The sequence below is a fragment of the Somniosus microcephalus genome, chromosome 31, assembly GCF_052327205.1.
Source record: "Somniosus microcephalus isolate GS21.2 chromosome 31, FLI_Smic_1.0, whole genome shotgun sequence".
Lineage (NCBI taxonomy): Eukaryota > Metazoa > Chordata > Chondrichthyes > Squaliformes > Somniosidae > Somniosus > Somniosus microcephalus.
In genome coordinates this window covers 32,715,622-32,733,713 of record NC_141017.1, presented here as the reverse complement: position 1 = coordinate 32,733,713, position 18,092 = coordinate 32,715,622, and the positions used below count along the sequence as shown (strand labels likewise).

The 18,092-nt window shown below is 49.0% G+C and overlaps 1 protein-coding gene across 2 annotated transcripts in view; it reads left to right on the top strand.

Moving 5' to 3' along the window:
• The window catches only part of trip10b (thyroid hormone receptor interactor 10b), a 168,710-nt gene extending 164,193 nt beyond the window's left edge, over positions 1–4,517 (top strand). For both annotated transcript variants that reach the window (XM_085971747.1, XM_085971748.1), the window contains exons 12-14: positions 82–200; positions 787–923; positions 2,957–4,517. In XM_085971747.1, the coding sequence (XP_085827873.1) occupies positions 82–200; positions 787–923; positions 2,957–3,111 (411 nt within the window). In that variant the 3' untranslated portion in view covers positions 3,112–4,517. The remainder of the gene's footprint in view (positions 1–81; positions 201–786; positions 924–2,956) is intronic.
• The last annotated feature ends 13,575 nt before the right edge of the window (positions 4,518–18,092 follow it).

Sequence of the window (18,092 nt, the reverse complement as noted above, 5' to 3'; positions counted from 1 at the left end):
GAGGGAGGGAAAGCCGCGAAGGATACGAGGAAAAATCAATTCTATCGACCATGAATCTTTTGGTTTTTTTTCCCCCCCAAGTGCTGGCTGACTGACGCAGAAGGGAAAGTGGTTTCGCGAAGTGACAGTTGTGTGCAATACGTTCCCCACTGTGATCGCTCCCCCTCCTTCAACAACAATGGGTCGCATGACAAGGAAAGGCAAGTGAAATCCTCACATCACTTCTCCAGAATCCTTTACGTCCACCTGAGAGGGGCAGACGGGGCCTCGGTTTAGCGTCTCATCCGAAAGATGGCACCTCCGACAGTGCGGCGCTCCCTCAGTACTGCCCCTCCGACAGTGTGGCGCTCCCTCAGTACTGCCCCTCCGACAGTGCGGCGCTCCCTCAGTACTGCCCCTCCGACAGTGCGGCGCTCCCTCAGTACTGCCCCTCCGACAGTGCGGCGCTCCCTCAGTACTGCCCCTCCGACAGTGCGGCGCTCCCTCAGTACTGCCCCTCCGACAGTGCGGCGCTCCCTCAGTACTGCCCCTCCGACAGTGCGGCGCTCCCTCAGTACTGCCCCTCCGACAGTGCGGCGCTCCCTCAGTACTGCTGTGGGAGTCTCAGCCTAGATTTGTGTGCTCAAGTCTCTGGAGTGGGGACTTGAACCCACAACCTTCTGACTCAGGAGGCGAGAGCGCTGCCCACTGAGCCGTGGCTGAAACCTAAGAATCTAAATTCAATTCAGAATTGGTTTTAAAGATTGCGTATTTGTGAAATTATTTATTTTTTTCTTCTTAATCCAGCCCAGACACAACTTATTCTGATGATAGTGGCCAGGAGCCATTGCCACAGCCTCCTGCCCTCTCGGAATTTGACGACTTTGAATCGGACGACCTCGTTCATCCAATAGGAAGCTCGACTGCTCTGTATCCGTTTGACGGTAAGAACAGCGACCTCGCTGTGCGAACCGAGACAAGTTTTAGAAAGTGATGATGCTGGGAAAACAGACACTCGTCCTAGACCACAGTGCAAAACATCTGCATGTTAGCCCTTCTATTAAACAGGAGCTCTATCACAAGTGACTAATGCTTGAAGATTTCAAATCTGATCCTTGCACACACAAAAACCGAATAAGTTGCAAGAAAATCAGTTGTTGGAAGAGACCTCCGTTCAGTCCGTAATGGTGACCCCGAGCTTCCGGTCGCCTGTCACTTTAATTCTCCGCTTCACTCCCACTCTGATCTCTCTGTCCTCAGCCTCTTGCATTGTTCCAATGAAGCTCAACGTAAGCTTGAGGAACAGCACCTCATCTTCCGATGAGGCACTTTACAGCCTTCCGGACTCAACATCGAGTTCAACAATTTCAGACTATAACCCCTGCCCCCATTTTTCAGGTGGCTGTTGATGATTCTGCCATCCCCATTTGCAACATTTAATCCCTCCTGCCTCCTCCCCTAGCACAGACTGTTCCTTCAGTCCCTCCCTCCCCTCCACCCACCCCCCCCCCCCCGTCTCCCTGCCTCTGCACCTGCTTAAAACCTGTTACATCTCTAACTTTTTCCAGTTCTGATGAAGGGTCCCAGCTGGAATACTGTGTGCAGTTCTGGTCGCCACACTATAGGAAGGATGTGATTGCATTGGAGAGGGTGCAGAGGAGATTCACCAGGATGTTACCTGGGCTGGAGCGCTTCAGCTATGAAGAGAGACTGGATAGGCTGGGGTTGTTTTCCTTAGAGCAGAGAAGGCTGAGGGGGGACCTGATTGAGGTGTACAAAATTATGAGGGGCATAGATAGGGTAGATAGAAAGGAACTTTTCCCCTTAGTAGAGGGGTCAATTACCAGGGGGTTATAGTTTCAAGGTAAGGGGCAGGAGGTTTAGAGGGGATTTGAGGAAAAACTTTTTCACCCAGAGGGTGGTTGGAATCTGGAACTCACTGCCTGAAAGGGTGGTAGAGGCAGGAACCCTCACAACATTCAAGAAGCATTTAGATGAGCACTTGAAACGCCACAGCATACAAGGCTACGGACCAAGTGCTGGAAAATGGGATTAGAATAGACAGGGCTTGATGGCCAGTGCGGACACGATGGGCCGAAGGGCCTCTTTCTGTGCTGTATAACTCTATGACCTGAAACGTTGACTGTTTCTCTCTCCACGGATGCTGCCTGGCCTGCTGAGTAGCACTATCTGATTGAGATTTGCTAACTTGGCTCAGGTCTGGGGTTGAATTTGGAACCTTCCTCCTGTGGCTCAGTACCACACCATACGGTGCCCTTCACCATTTGAGCTATCGGGGGAGCCCGCGCTCAATTTTATTTTACAAAAAAGAAAGACTTACATTTATATAGCGCCTTTCATGACCTTTGGATGATCCAAAGCGCTTTACAGCCAATGAAGCACTTTTTTTTTTGAAGTGTAGTCACTTTTGTAATGTGGGAGACGCGGCAGCCAATTTGCGCACAGCAAGCTCCCACAAACAGCAATGTGATAATGACCAGATAATCTGTTTTTAGTGATGTTGATTGAGGGATAAATATTGGCCCAAGACACCAGGGAGAACTCCCCCTGCTCTTCTTCGAAATATTGGCCGTGGGATCTTTTACATCCACCCGAGAGAGCAGACGGGGCCTCGGTTTAACGTACATCTGAAAGATGGCATCTCCCACAGTGCAGCACTCCCTCAGTACTGCACTGGAGTGTCAGCCTGGATTTTTGTGCTCAAGTCTCTGGAGTGGGACTTGAACGCACAACCTTCTGATTCAGGCGCGAGTGCTGCCCACTGAGCCACGGCTTTCTCCCCCACCTCCCCATCTCATTTACGTTTCAATAATGGTTGAACTGGGAGGGGCAAGACGAGGACTTGTCCTTAACAGCTCGGGCTCTTGAACACTGTCGAGGTCAGTGACCGCCATATTGAAAGAGCGGGCTGGCAAAGCAATGAGTTAACAGTCTGCTAACGGTTTGTTCCTCGCAGGCAACAGTGAAGGCACCATCGCGATGGCGGAAGGAGAGATGCTGCACCTGATTGAGGAGGACAAGGGCGATGGGTGGACCCGGGTCAGGCGGAGCGACGGCGAGGAAGGCTACGTTCCCACGTCCTACGTGAAGATCGCCCTGGGCCGGAAGTGAGCCGGGCAGCGGCCACGGGACATTTACCCTCTGGTTCAGGGTGTCTTGTTTTTCCTTCTTCGAACCAGTACGGAGCGGAGGGAGCATTCTACGGGACGGATCGCTCCACGGAAAAGTGGGAGCGGGGACGAGGGTTAACCAACCTTTACTGGTGTTCACATTGGAAAAAAAACCTGAGAGTCACTTAGCTGCATTTGTAATACCTTCGGCACATAATTAGGACAGCATCTATGATCTTTCAGTTCACAGTAGGAAGACTCTATGCCCAGTTGCCGTTCACGCTGGTACAGTAAATCCTGCTCTAATGTACATATTGTGTAGTAATAATTGTATTTAGGGGTGAGCTCCCAACTTTTAATTGCTGATCACTGATGCCATTCTTTTTATATAGATATTTTACATAGAATATACATTTTCTTTTATGCACAACTGTGGAATCATTTGGGCAGGGAAGCGGACGACACACACAACACGCCCTGGAGTCTGATTTTAAAGGGCGTGGCACCATCCAGACGATATTACCCGCAGGACAAGAAAACTGGGTTTCCGAAGCATCTCCTCGCTTTACATTGGCCGGCGTGGCGTGGATTGAAGCGTGTGCGAAGCCCGCGAGGATCGGACCGCCTGTTTCGAAAGCGAAGCGGGCGTTAAGAGTCACACACACACAAAAAAAAACTCACCCCCACCCCAGCCTCGCCGTGGAACTGGCTGTGACCCCCCCCCCACCCCCATCCCCACCCCGCAGAGTGAATGGACTGCTGGAATTCAACACCAAGATGATGTGTGCCCTTGAGTTTAGGTAATAGCTGAAAAGGGGTTCTTAAAATGGCTCGGTGCTGGGGAAGCAAAGGTCCCTCCACGGCTCTGCGACTCTCTCCAGTTGGCGTCGTTCATCAGCACGCGCAGCCCCTTCAGCCTTGTGGGATTTTTTTGTGGGGGGGTTGGGCGGAGTGGGGGGGGAGATGGGAAAGTAAATCTTGGGCGGCCTGCAGAAAGTTTAGACGGGTTCACGCTTCAATCACACGGCGTCAAACGTGACTAAAATTGAATCTTTGCCAAATTCATTGGGTGTTTTTAAGTGTAAATTATTTTTTAACTCATTCATGGGGCCTGGCAGCAGTCGGATGTGAGTTCAGCGTTGCCCCCCCCCCCCCCCCCCCGGCTCTTCCAGTCCTGATGCTAATCTGAGAAGTCCTAACTCGGACAATCATGTCGGTTCTTTTGTGCTAGTTGGTGAGTTGTCCAGAATGTAGCCCACTTGTCGAATCATGGTGGACGACTATATGGTAGTGGCGCATTTGTGATGTCGTAGACCTATAATGCACTTCACATTACAATAGGACAGTAACATGGTTGTTTTCCCCCACACGGTTTTTAATCCTGTAATAAAATACTATTCCAACCAAGGGCTGTCTGTCACCACTTCCTTGTAAACACACAAGAGCTTTTGTAGAAATGACCCAGACGCCGTGATTCCCCACAGGCTGAGTCCCTAATCTCGTCTTATCATTTAGCAAGCGGGCACAGAGCAGAAGATTGGAGAGAGAGAGACGCATTCTGGAATGTGTGAAAGAAAGAAAGACTTGCATTTCTATAGCGCCTTTCACGACCACCGGACGTCTCAAAGTGTTTCACAGCCAATGAAGTACTTTTTGAAGTGGAGTCGCTGTTGTAATGTGGGAAACGCGGCAGCCATTTTGCACACAGCAAGCTCCCACTGACAGCAATGTGATCATGACCAGCGTGAGAGGCCGAGGAATAGGCCACGTGCCCAGATTCTTGCCTGGGGTATGATGAGTGCCGCAGGGAGTTACAAACCTCTTTGTTCCCTCTCTCTGGCGCGCTCCACGTTCCTGTTACTGAACTTTACACGCCGCCTTTCAATAATCTGTTTTTGGAATTTCCAAACTTTTAAAATTCTTCTCCCTCCTCCAGAGGGCACTGACTTACTCTCACCTGGGTACAGTCCCAGAGGCGCTGGGCACTCTCCAACCCGCGCCCCCCCCCCCAGCCCAGGTCGCCAGTATTCACCTGCGAGTTGTGATTAGGCTGTTGGATTACAAGACACCACAGCCCAGCCCAATCCTGTCCTCACTCCATCTGCACACACCAGTGGATGGCAGTCGGGAGCAGCGGTCCTGAGGCCAACTCCAAGCACCCCAGCTGAGATCAGTGCTGCAGCAGTCCGATTTTTTAATGGAGCGTTTCTGTTCGTCATGCCCCAGTGAGAGGAAGGATCATTCCAAGCCAACGTATTGGGGTCTCATTTTAGTGAACTGTTAAGACTATTTAATAAACAAAGACTTGCATTTCTACAGCGCCTTTAACAACCACCGGACATCCCAAAGCCCTTTACAGCCAATGAAGTACTTTTTGAAGTGGAGTCACTGTTGTAATGTAGGAAACACGGCAGGCAATTTGCGCACAGCAAGCTCCCACAAACAGCAATGTGATAATGACCAGATCAGCTGTTAGTGATGTTGATTGTGGGATAAATATTGGCCCAGGACACCGGCGAGAACACCCCTGCTCTTCTTCGAAATAGTGGCCATGGGATCTTTTACATCCACCTGAGTAGACGGGGCCTCGGTTTAACGTCTCATCCGAAAGACAGCACCTCCAACAGTGCAGCACTCCCTCAGTACTGTCCCTCCGACAGTGCAGCGCTCCCTCAGTACTGCACCTCCAACAGTGCAGCACTCCCTCAGTACTGCCCCTCCGACACTGCGGCGCTCCCTCAGTACTGCCACTCTGACAGTGCGGCGCTCCCTTAGTACTGCTCCTCCGACAGTGCGGCGCTCCCTCAGTACTGCCACTCTGACAGTGCGGCGCTCCCTCACTACTGCTTCTCCGACAGTGCGGCGCTTCCTCGGTACTGCACTGGGAGTGGCAGCTTGGATTATGAGCTCTAGTCTTTTGTTTGACTTGAACCCACAACCTTCTGACTCAGAGGCGAGGGTGCTGCCCACTGAGCCACGGCTGACATACTTGTGAGCCGTTCGGTAATCTGGTTCTAACGAGCCTCCCACGTTCTATGGAGATTAACTACTACGTGCATTTATGTGGTGTCTTTAATGCAGAAGAAAAACAGGGGCAGCAGCAACAGGCACTCAGTCTTTGAGAGGGAAATTACGAGACATAACTAGAACGTGTAGTGGAAAGGCGAGTTTTGAGGGTTTTAAAGGAGAGAGGAGGATGTGGGAAGGGTGTTCCAGAGTGTAGGGTCTGAGAAACTCTCCTGAGCCCAGCTGCAGCATTACAAAGCACTGGTGATAATCTGTGCTGCTGCTGCTGATTTTTAACACGAACTGCAAAATGGAGGCACAATGAGGCAGCAGGCGGAGCGCTATTGGTGCACTGGGTCGCGGAGCAGTCGTGGGTGGGACTGTGCTCGTCCTCCTCGACTCACTGCGGCTCTGACCCTTGGATGAAGCCCCGAACAAGGCCCAGGCTCTTCCCCGCGGAGTCGGAAGCTAGCCATCGCTTGGGTGCTGGTTTCAGCACCGCACCGACAGAAGACAAAACTCGAGTTAGGTAGCTCACCTGCTCTCTTGACTGGTTGGCATAAGGGCATCCAAAGGAAAAGGGGGATAAATAAACCGTGAAGAACTGTAATTAAAGAGAAAAAATTACACCGTTTCTTGCAGCATTGTTTACATGCACTCCGGTGGGTATTGAGGTCGCAGTGGGTGGGGTGCGATCTCATCCTTCAGTCAATTGGACTATTGTCCTCCTGGTATAATTCACGCATCCACATCTGTCATTTATAATGTTCAGGCTTTCCCAGTGGGCCAGCTCAGCACCTGGAAGAGATGAATTGTCCTGGTCACTGTGTGTAGTGACAGCGTGAGTGCCGCCTTTTTTCAAGCCACTTAGTGTGGCTAAACAGAGCAATTCCTTCTCTCACTCTTCCCTCCCCTGGCCACGATCTGGTATGTATACAGATGGAGGGAGGGGGGGTCTCGGTTTGCATCCTTGGTCTTTGCTCAGTCAACTGATCTCAGCGAGGGTGATGGTCGGGGAGCTGGGGCCGGCTTTGCGTCCCCAGGCCAAGTGGAGGAATAATCAACTGGGTCCTCCTCCTCCTGGGCCGCTGTTGGATGACCCTGCGGGAACAGGAGGTGGCCATTCAGCCCCTCGAGTCTGTTCCGCCATTCAGTGAGATCATGGCTGATCTGTGACCAACTCCATATAACCGCCTTTGCCCCATATCCCTTAATGTCACTGGTTAAGAAAAATCTATCAATCTCAGATGAAAAATTAACAATTGATCTAGCATCAATTGCCATTTGCGGAAGAGAGTTCCAAATTTCCACCACCCTTTGTGTGTAGAAGTGTTTCCTAATTTCACTCCTGAAAGGTCTGGCTCGAATTTCTAGGCTATGCCCCCTGGTCCTAGACTCCCCAACCAGCGGAAATAGTTTCTCCCGATGAGTTCCTCTTCAATATCTTGGAAAGTGAGTCAGCGTACGCATCAGGTGAGGGCTCAGCTGGGATGTCCTCCAGTCAGATAGTTTCCAAGTGCTCACTCTTCAGAATCATGCATGGGCAATGACAGCTTTGGGTAAGGTAGCTGAGGGGGGGAAAAAACCTCCCCTTAAAACCAGGTCCTTCTGCGGTTGTGATTTTCACCCCGTTGTCTGGTGCTGCATTAACACACGTGTCCTGTGCCCCTCCGGTACATGCCCAAAGAAGCCAGCATTTCTTTTATTGGTGCGATAGCAAAATACTGCGGATGCTGGAAATCTGAAATAACAACAGAAAAAGCTGGAAAAACTCAGCAGGCCAGGGCAACATCCGTGGAGAGAGAAACACAGTCAACGTTTCAGGTCGAAACCCTTCGTCAGAACTGAGAAAAAAGCAGGAAATGAAACGGATTAAAAGGCCAGTTTGGGGGCTGGGAAATGGGGGAGGGGATGAAAGAACAAAAGGGAAAGTCTGGGAGGTGAAGAGACATTAAGAGATACTCAAGGCGAGACGAGATGGTAATAGGACAGATTAAGAGACAAAAGATGGCTCTAGATGAAGTGTGAAATGCGCTGGCAGAGTGAGAGACAGCTGCCATGTGGGAGAGAGAAAAATGAGAAAAGGCACAAACCAAAGGTGTGGATAAAAAATATATAAAAATATAATAGGGGCCGAAGTTATGATCTGAAATTGTTGAACTCGATTTTGAGTCCGGAAGGCTGTAAAGTGCCTAATCGGAAGATGAGGTGCTGTTCCTTGAGCTTACGCTGAGCTTCCGTGGAACAATGCAAGAGCCCGAGTACAGTGAGGTCTGAGTGGGAATGGGGCGGTGAATTAAAATGACAGGCGACCGGAAGCTCGGGGTCACCCTTACGGACTGAATGGAGGTGTTGCTTTTATTGGTAACCTATTGGCTGTTTTAACATTTCCGTAAATGGCAGCCACTTTCTCTCGCTGGTAGAACACCTCGCTTCATCACACCCACAAACGTTTAATATTGCTCTAACTTGGAAAAGCTGAGTGAAATGACTGGTAGACCGCTCACTGTACCAAATATATGCATAGGATTGTAAAGGGCTTTATAGTCTGCGAGTCATTCCTGTTTAACTAAAGAGCTTAGTTTATCACAGTGCTTTTTTTTCAGTCATGAAAGGCTGAATTGATTTTGCTTCATGACCTTCAGTGGCCAGTGATTCTGAAAAGGTTGAAGATTTCAGTTTTAGTCCCATTACTAACCCTCTTGTTTGACTCATTGAAAAAGGGAGGGGCGAGAGAGAGAGCTATCGTTAAAAAGTAGCTCGTGTGCAGCAGGGTTAATGAGTCACTATCCTATTTATATTTAACTTTAAGTTTGCAAATTAATTTTTAATATTTAATTAGTGTTCCAACCACAAGCTGCTACTCTTCCATTTATAACATTTTATCTGATGGTAAATTTTAAGGACTGTTTTGGCTAACCACGCCCCATATTCAGTCTTTTTTTGCTTCCTGGGAGTTCGACCACAACTGATCCCGGACACGCCAACATCTTGGCTTGCAGTTGATGTAACGTGGTCATTTTCTCCGACAAAAAAAAAGCCCGCAGCTGGGGTTTTGATGAGTGCTATTTCTCGAAATGTACTACCCGATCCATTTACTTTGCTAACTCACCGGAACGCCTTCCTGTGAGACCAGCATAAAGGGTACATTTTCTCTGAAGATCTGGCGGGGGGGGGGGCGTCGCAATGTCTTGTACGTCACGGGAATAGATTCGGCCGAATGCCGTTTGTGGGATCTTGCTGCTTACAAGATGGCTCGGTATTTGCCCGAACAGCAGCAGTCACTGTAGCTCTTAGTATTTGAGACTTGAACGTTTTGAGATGCTTCAGGGAGGCATGATAAATCGCTGCATAAATTAGAGACTTTCGTTCTGAGAAAAGTGAAGCCCATGGCCATAAACCTACCGTAGAATCTAGCAACATAGGAACAGGAGGAAGCCATTCAGCCCCTCGAGCATGCTCCGCCATTCAATGAGATCATGGCTGATCTGTACTTTAAATCCATTTATTCGCCTTGGTTCCACGATCCTTAACACCCTTGCCTAACAAAAATCTTATCAATCTCAGTTTTGAAATTTTCAATTGACCCTCAGCCTCATCAGCTTTTTGGGGGAGAGAGTTCCAGATTTCCACCGCCCTTTGTGTGAAGAAGTGCTTCCTGACACCACCCCTGAGCGGCCTGGCTCTAATTTTAAAGGTTTACTTTTAATTTTAATCTCGGACCGCCCTTTCCTGCTTTTGTTCTGGCTTCAGACGGGGTGGTGCAGTAGCTTAGCGCACTGACCATTCTCCTCTGGGCCCTGGGTTCAGATCCAGCTCGAGACTAACGGCTGTGGGGCTGTCCCAATACAGCTCCACTTTGCACCAATCGGCATTCTGCCACAGAGCAAAAACCTGTGTCCACATCTCGAGTGTCAGGATGGATGAGTGGCAAGCACAGGGGAGCTGGTCCCCTGGACTCTCAAGCTAAACAAGTGGCAGTGTAACGGCACCTCTACACTGCAGGCAGCTCCCTATCCACCACCTTAAACATTCATTCCCTCCACCACCAGCGCACCGTGGCTGCAGTGTGTACCATCTACAAGATGCACTGCAGCAACTCGCCAAGGCTTCTTCGGCAGCACCTCCCAAACCCGCGACCTCTTCCACTTAGTAGGACAAGGGTAGCAGGCGCACGGGAACACCACCACCTCCAAGTTCCCCTCCAAGTCACACACAATCCTGACTTGGAAGTATATCGGCCAATCCTTCGTCGTCGCTGGGTCAAAATCCTGGAACTCCCTCCCTAACAGCACTGTGGGAGTACCTTCACAACACGGACTGCAGCGGTTCAAGAAGGCGGCTCACCACCACCTTCTCGAGGGCAACTAGGGATGGGCAATAAATGCTGGCTTTGCCAGCGACGCCCAGATCCCAGGACCGAATTAAAATAAAATAATACTGGGCACCGTGAGCCAGAAATTGGGCAATTGGTCCAGGCCACAGCACAAAGCTCAAGATTAGCCAGGAGAGAGGTATGTTTGAAGTTTTGAGCCTAATTCATTTCTAAAACACAAGTGCCAATCCAATATTTGGCACCAAAGAAATTTGCAGCGTTATTGGTCACAGAATGTGAATGGCGATGTTGCCTCCCAGCAGGATTACTACCCCCTGTGATCCAGCAGGATAGTTCATTTCACAATCTGAAACCGAGTTGATGCTTTCAGTCTGTACTGTGCACAGTGCAATGTACGTGTGGAGATTAAAGTTCAAAATATTCTCTCACTGCTCGCCAGGGTGAGGGGTTGGACGCTGTTTCAGTCTGATGTGTAATGTTGCCTACTTTTAATATATAACCATTTTGCAAAAAAATAAAATAAAACCCGAAACTCCAGGTATTTACCGTGACTATCTCGTTTTTGTGGGGGGGTTTTTTCTAACCGTTTCTGTTCCTCCTGTTCGACTGGCCAGACCTCTGCTAATGTTGCTCTATGAGTGGTTGCTAGAAGGAATGGTGAGTGTGACTGGCTGGCCCCACATTAGATGGTGCATTTCTCCATGTGGTATGGCTGTGATCGGAAGTCGCTGTGTAGGGATCCTGGACACTATCTGGCACCGATGATCGGTGCACTAGTGTTCGTCACTGCTGTGCTGGCCCTAGGATTTATATATCTAAATTACGTTTATGGAATGGTTTGATTTTGCCAGACATAAAATATCTTGGTCACTTGTTCAATGAGTGGTCCATTGATTTTTCTGGGCAATCAAACACGTTTTTCAACATTTGTTCTCGCACATTTCTCTTTATGATTTGGACAGGTTGGGTGATTTGGCAGATGCAGTACAATGTGGATAAATGCGAGGTTATCCACTTTGGTGGCAAAAACAGGAAGGCAGATTATTATCTGAACGGCAATAGATTGGGAGAAGAGGAAGTGCAACGAGACCTGGGTGTCCTTGTGCACCAGTCGCTGAAGGTAAGCATGCAGGTGCAGCAGGCGGTTAAGAAGGCAAATGGTATGTTGGCCTTCATAGCGAGAGGATTCGAGTACAGGAGCAAGGATGTCTTGCTGCAGTTGTACAGGGCCTTGGTGAGACCACACCTTGAGTATTGTGTGCAGTTTTGGTTGCCTTAGCTGAGGAAGGATGTTCTTGCCATGGAGGGAGTGCAGCGAAGATTCACCAGACTGATACCTGGGATGGCAGGAATGACGTATGAGGAGAGATTGGGTCAATTGGGCTTATATTCGCTGGAGTTTAGAAGAATGAAACTTATAAAATTCTAACAGGACTAGACAGACTAGATGCAGGAAGGATGTTCCCGATGGTCGGGGAGTCCAGAACCAGGGGTCACAGTCTAAGGATAAGGGGTAAGCCATTTAGGACAGAGATGCGGAGGAATTTCTTCACCCAGAGAGTGGTGAACCTGTGGAATTCTCTACCACAGAAGGCAGTGGAGGCCAATTCATTAAATATATTCAAGAAGGAGTTAGATATATTTCTTAAAGCTAAAGGGATCAAGGGATATGGGGAGAAAGCAGGGACAGGGTACTGAATTTAGATGATCAGCCGTGATCTCATTAAATGGCGGAGCAGGCTCAAGGGGCCGAATGGCCTACTTCTGCTCCTATCTTCTATGTTTCTCGAAGGCAATGACCCTTTGTCGGGGTTTGGTTCCACAGGCGCTTAGTAACCCTCCGGTACCTCACCCAAGGGGCCACTGTTGATGTTTGAAAGCTAATGATGAGGGTTTGATGAGATATTCAACTGTGGTGGCTTCACAGCTCAGCTCGAGCCTGCCCTTGCCCGACGCGCAGACTCTTCTGGTAGGCAGTCAAGTGTAGTGACCCTGGTTGATTTTTCCTAACTCTTGCCCAAATCAGAGCACAGAGACCAATCGTAGCAATCCAATGCCTTCTCTGGGTAAACGTCATCTAACATCCGGAGTCAGTCCTGGGACCTTTCTATGGCTCAGCTACTGAGTTGCTAAACTTGGGCCATTGGAGGAATCTGAAATTAACTTTTTTCATTGTTTTGAATTAGAAGCCAGAAGAAGACAGTGTTTAGGGGTGATGCATTTTGGGAGTACAAACAAGGCAAGGGAATACGCAATGAATGGTAGGACCCTAGGAAGGACAGAGGATCAGAGGGACCTTGGTGTGCCTGTACATAGATCCCTGAAGGCAGCAGGACAGGGAGATAAGGTGGTTAAAAAGGTATATGGGATACTTGCCTTCATTAGCCGAGGCATAGAATATAAGAGCAGGGAGGTTATGATGGAGCTGTACAAAACGCTGGTTAGGCCACAGCTGGAATACTGTGTGCAGTTCTGGTCACCACACTATAGGAAGGATGTGATTGCATTGGAGAGGGTGCAGAGGAGATTCACCAGGATGTTACCTGGGCTGGAGTGTTTCAGCTATGAAGAGAGACTGGACAGGCTGGGGTTGTTTTCCTTAGAGCAGAGAAGGCTGAGGGGGGGCCTGATTGAGGTGTACAAAATGATGAGGGGCATAGATAGGGTGGATAGAAAGGAGCATTTCCCCTTAGTAGAGGGGTCAATAACCAGGGGGCACAGTTTCAAGGTAAGGGGCAGGAGGTTTAGAGGGGATTTGAGGAGGAACTTTTTCACCCAGAGGGTGGTTGGAATCTGGAACTCACTGCCTGAAAGGATGGTAGAGGCAGGAACCCTCACAACATTCAAGAAGCATTTAGATGAGCACTTGAAAGGCCATAGCATACAAGGCTACGGACCAAGTGCTGGAAAATGGGATTAGAATAGACAGGGCTTGATGGCCGGCGCGGACACGATGGGCCGAAGGGTCTCTTTCTGTGCTGTATAACTCTATGACTCTAAGATTGTCCCTGGAGCCTGTACTGATTTAACAGGTCTCAGGCTTAGATGGGGTGAGGGGCATGTACCTGAACTCCTCTCGGTATCCATGGCTACAGAGGGGAAGGTGATCAGACAAAGTTCCTACTCCTGATCGCCATCCAGTGACCTTTGTTGAAAGTGGATCTCAGGTGAGAGTCGGGTCAGGCTCGCTCGGTCTATAGTAGGTCGTGCCTGCTGATATTCTCTGGCTCAGCTCCCATGTGGGTGCTCTGGCGTGCTACCGTAGGTAAGTGAGATCTCATGGAGCCATGGTCCAGAATGAGTCAGTGTCTACTAGTTAGCAATGGGCGGATCTTGGGAAAATTTAAATCTTAAGCTGGTAAGTTTTAGGGAATTGGGAATTTCGTGGCTCAGTGGTTCGGTGCCCCGTTGGTTGTGACACTAAAGCCAGGCCCCGAGTTTAATTCCTGAACCATGAGGCTGGCTGAGGTCAGCTTGTGCAGCAGTCTGGGCGAAGCCTGCAGAACCATAGGCCGGGGTGAGTGACGCGGTAAGGACAGAAGATCGCAATAAATAACATTAAGCTAAAAGAGATGGTAGAGGCATTAAATTATTTTAACACTATTGCATAGAATGTACAGCACAGAAACAGGCCATTCGGTCCAACTGGTCCGTGCCGGTGTTTATGCTCCACACGAGCCTCCTCCCGCCCCTCTTCATCTCACCCTATCAACATAATGTTCTATTCCTTTCTCCCTTGTGTGTTTATCGAGCCTCCCCTTAAATGCATCTGTGCTGTTCGCCTCAACCACTCCCTGTGGTAGCGAGTTCCACATTCTCACCACTCTCTGGGCGAAGAAGTTTCTCCTGAATTCCCTGTTGGATTTATCAGTGACTATCTTATAATGATGGCCCCTAGTTCTGGTCTCCCCCACAAGTGGAAACATCTTCTCTATGTCTATCCTATCAAACCCTTCCATAATTTTAACAACCTCTATTAGGTCAGCCTTCTCTTTTCTAGAGAGGACAGCCCTAGCCTGTTCAATCTTTCCTGATAGGTTGCAATCTATCTGTGGTGCATGTTAACCATACACTGGGTCACTGAGTGCAGCCAGTGAGTAAGTGAAGGTTCCTGGTATGAAACCCCAGCCATTGCTGTTTATTAAAAGTGGAAAGAGGAACCCTGATTTTGTTTAAAAGCTGAGAGAGTCAGTGTGTGCCATCATATCTGTTCCCCATGGGGGCAGTGATGTGTTCCCGGTCTGTTTTCCTGCTGACTTCATTGTGGAATGGTTCCCAGTACAAGTGCTCCCTGGTGAGGACGTGTTACTGGAAGTAGTTGCCTGTAACCTTGTGCTTGGAATTACTGAACCCACCTGGGGCCATTCTTGGTGGGAACAATGTGCGTCCTTATCTAATACCCTGGCCCTGCTCTACTATGGGAAGCTCCTTGGAGAAATGATAGAAATCCTGTTCCAAAACAAAAACAGAAACCCATTTACAATTCATTGCTTGATTCCAGGAATATGTGAACCTAGAAATGTTCTTACAGACTTTCCTCCTTACCCTCCTCATGAAGGCACTGATTGATTGTGAGGGACAGTTCCACGAGGAGTGATGGCCCACCAGGTATCGAGCTCCCGTGGCCATTCCTGAAATGTGATTCTGGACAATAAGTTCAATGTCGACCAGGAGGATGCGGAATGGCCCAGTGATTGGGGTGTCATCCCAGGGCAATATAACCTTCCGACGGGGCGATTTTAACCCTACTCGCCCAGCAGAAACCTGGCGGGCAGGCAGTTAAAATCGCTCTGGCTCTTACCTGTCCGAAAGCCGCCATGATTGCAATCATGATCTAACATAGAAACATAGAAGATAGGAGCAGGAGTAGGCCATTCGGCCCCTCGAGCCTGCTCCGCCATTCAATGAGATCATGGCTGATCATCCAAATTCAGTACCCTGTCCCTGCTTTCTCCCCATATCCCTTGATCCCTTTAGCCTTAAGGAATATATCCAACGCCTTCTTGAATATATTTAATGAATTGGCCTCTACTGCCTTCTGTGGTAGAGAATTCCACAGGTTCACCACTCTCTGGATGAAGAAATTCCTCCTCATCTCTGTCCTAAATGGCTTACCCTTTATCCTTAGACTGTGACCCCTGGTTCTGGACTCCCCGACCATCGGGAACATCCTTCCAGCATCTAGCCTGTCCAGTCCTGTTAGAATTTTATAAGTTTCGATGAGATCCCCTCTCATTCTTCTAAACTCCAGCGAGTACAAGCTTAATCGACCCAATCTCTCCTCGTACGTCATTCCTGCCACCCCAGGTATCAGCCTGGTGAATCTTCACTGCACTCCTTCCATGGCAAGAACATCCTTCCTCAGATAAGGTGACCAAAACTGCACACAATACCCAAGATGTGGTCTCACCAAGGCCCTGTACAACTGCAGCAAGACATCCTTGTTCCTGTACTCAAACCCTCTCGCTATGAAGGCCAACATACCAATTTGAACCTGCTCTCCTGAGCAGGCAGCAAGGACGCGCGCCCGGAGGCAACAGGGTCCTTCTTTACGTATGCATGACATCATAGAGACCCGACTAATTTTAACTCGGGCCTGAGCGGGGAATCCGCCTGGATTGTCTGGCTATGCACAGGACAAATCGCCCCTAGGTGAGCTGCCGCCATCCATGGAATGTTATCCCAGTTATTCCTCCACTCCTTCGGGAGATGAAGAGAACAAGAAAGTGCCAGGCACAGATTGCCTGTTGTGCAGGTTAAACATTGCTGATGGACAGCCAATGTTTCAATTAGTCCATGTTCTATGTCACGGATGTATATTAGTTTGCAAATATTCTTATTGAAAGAAAAAGACAGACTTGCATTTATATTGTGGCTTTCACAACCTCAGAACGTCCCAAAGCACTTTACAGCCAATGAAGTACTTTTTGAAGTGGAGTCACTGTTGTAATGTAGGAAACGCGGCAGCCAATGTGCGCACAGCAAGCTCCCACAAACAGCAATGTGATGATGAGCAGGCAATCTGCTTTTTAGTTACATTGGGGAGCCCAAACGCAGATTGGGTGACCGCTTTGCGGAACACCTCCGTTCAGTCCGTAAGGGTGACCCCGAGCTTCCGGTCGCCTGTCATTCCAATTCACTGCTCCATTCCCACTCGGACCTCACCGTCCGCGGCCTCTTGCATTGTTCCACGGAAGCTCAACGTAAACTCGAGGAACAGCACCTCATCTTCCGATTAGGCACTTTGCAGCCTTCCGGACTCAATATCGAGTTCAACAATTTCAGATCATAACCTCGGCCCCTATTACATTTTCACTTATATATTTTTTATCCCCACCCCTTTGTTTTGGGTCTTCCCTTCGCCCGCCCCCCCTTTCCTTTTTTTTCTCTCTCCCACATGGCAGCTGTCTCTCATCCTACCAGTACACTTCACACCTAATCTCAGCCGTCTTTTGTCTCCTCTGTCCTATTACCATCTCATCTGGTTTTGAATACCTCTTAATGTCTCTTTACTTCTCTTTTGTTCTATCGCAGCCCTGCCTTCGATCTATTTTATTTCCTTTCCAGTTTTGAAAAAGGGTCTTCGACCCGAAACGTCGACTTTTAATTTCTGTCCACGGATGTTGCCTGGCCTGCTGAGTTTTTCCAGCATTTTCTGTTGTTATTTCTGCTTTTAAGTGATGTTGACTGAGGGATAAATATTGGCCAGGACACCGGGGATAACTCCCCAGCTCTCCTTTGAAATAGTGCCATGGGAATTTTTACGTCCACCTGAGAGAGCAGGCGGGGGCCTCGGTTTAACGTCTCAGCCGAAAGACGGCACCTCTGACAGTGCTGCACTCCCTCAGCACTGCACTGGGAGTGTCAGCATATATTGTGTGCTCAAGTCTCTGAGCATGGGACTTGAACCCACAACCTTCCTGACTCGGGAGGAACGAGAGTGCTACCCGCTGTGCCGCAGTCGACCTCCTCAAATAAACCTCAGGTTTTTTTTTAAGAGACAACATATCATTTCTGAAATAACAACAGAAAACGCTGGAAAAACTCAGCAGCCCAGGCAACATCCGTGGAGAGAGAAACAGAGTTAACGTTTCAGGTCGAAACCCTTCTTCAGAACTTGACCTGAAACATTAACTCTGTTTCTCTCTCCACGGATGTTGCCTGGCCTGTTGAGTTTTTCCAGCGTTTTCTGTTGTTATTTCGGATTTCCAGCATCCGCAGTATTTTGCTATCATATCATTTCTGAAACCGTGCTGACTATTTTTATGGTGTCTGTGCTCTTCAGATGATCATCAGGCGCATCCGTTAATCTGCTCTTGACCATTTTCCCCACAGCCGGTGTTAGCTTAACTGGTGTATAATTCCTGTGTTCACGTTTCAACTCCGCATTTCCTACATTTCGAAGAAGAGCAGGGGGAGTTATCCCTGGTGTGCTGGCCAATATTTATCCCTCAATCAACATCACTAAAAAACAGATTACCCGCTCATTATCACATTGCTGTTTGTGGGAGCTTGCTGTGCGCAAATTGGCTGCCGCGTTTCCCACATTACGACAGTGACTACACTTCAAAAATACTTCAGTGGCTGTAAAGCGTTTTGGGACGTCCTGAGGTCGTGAAAGGCGCTGTAGAAATGGCTCT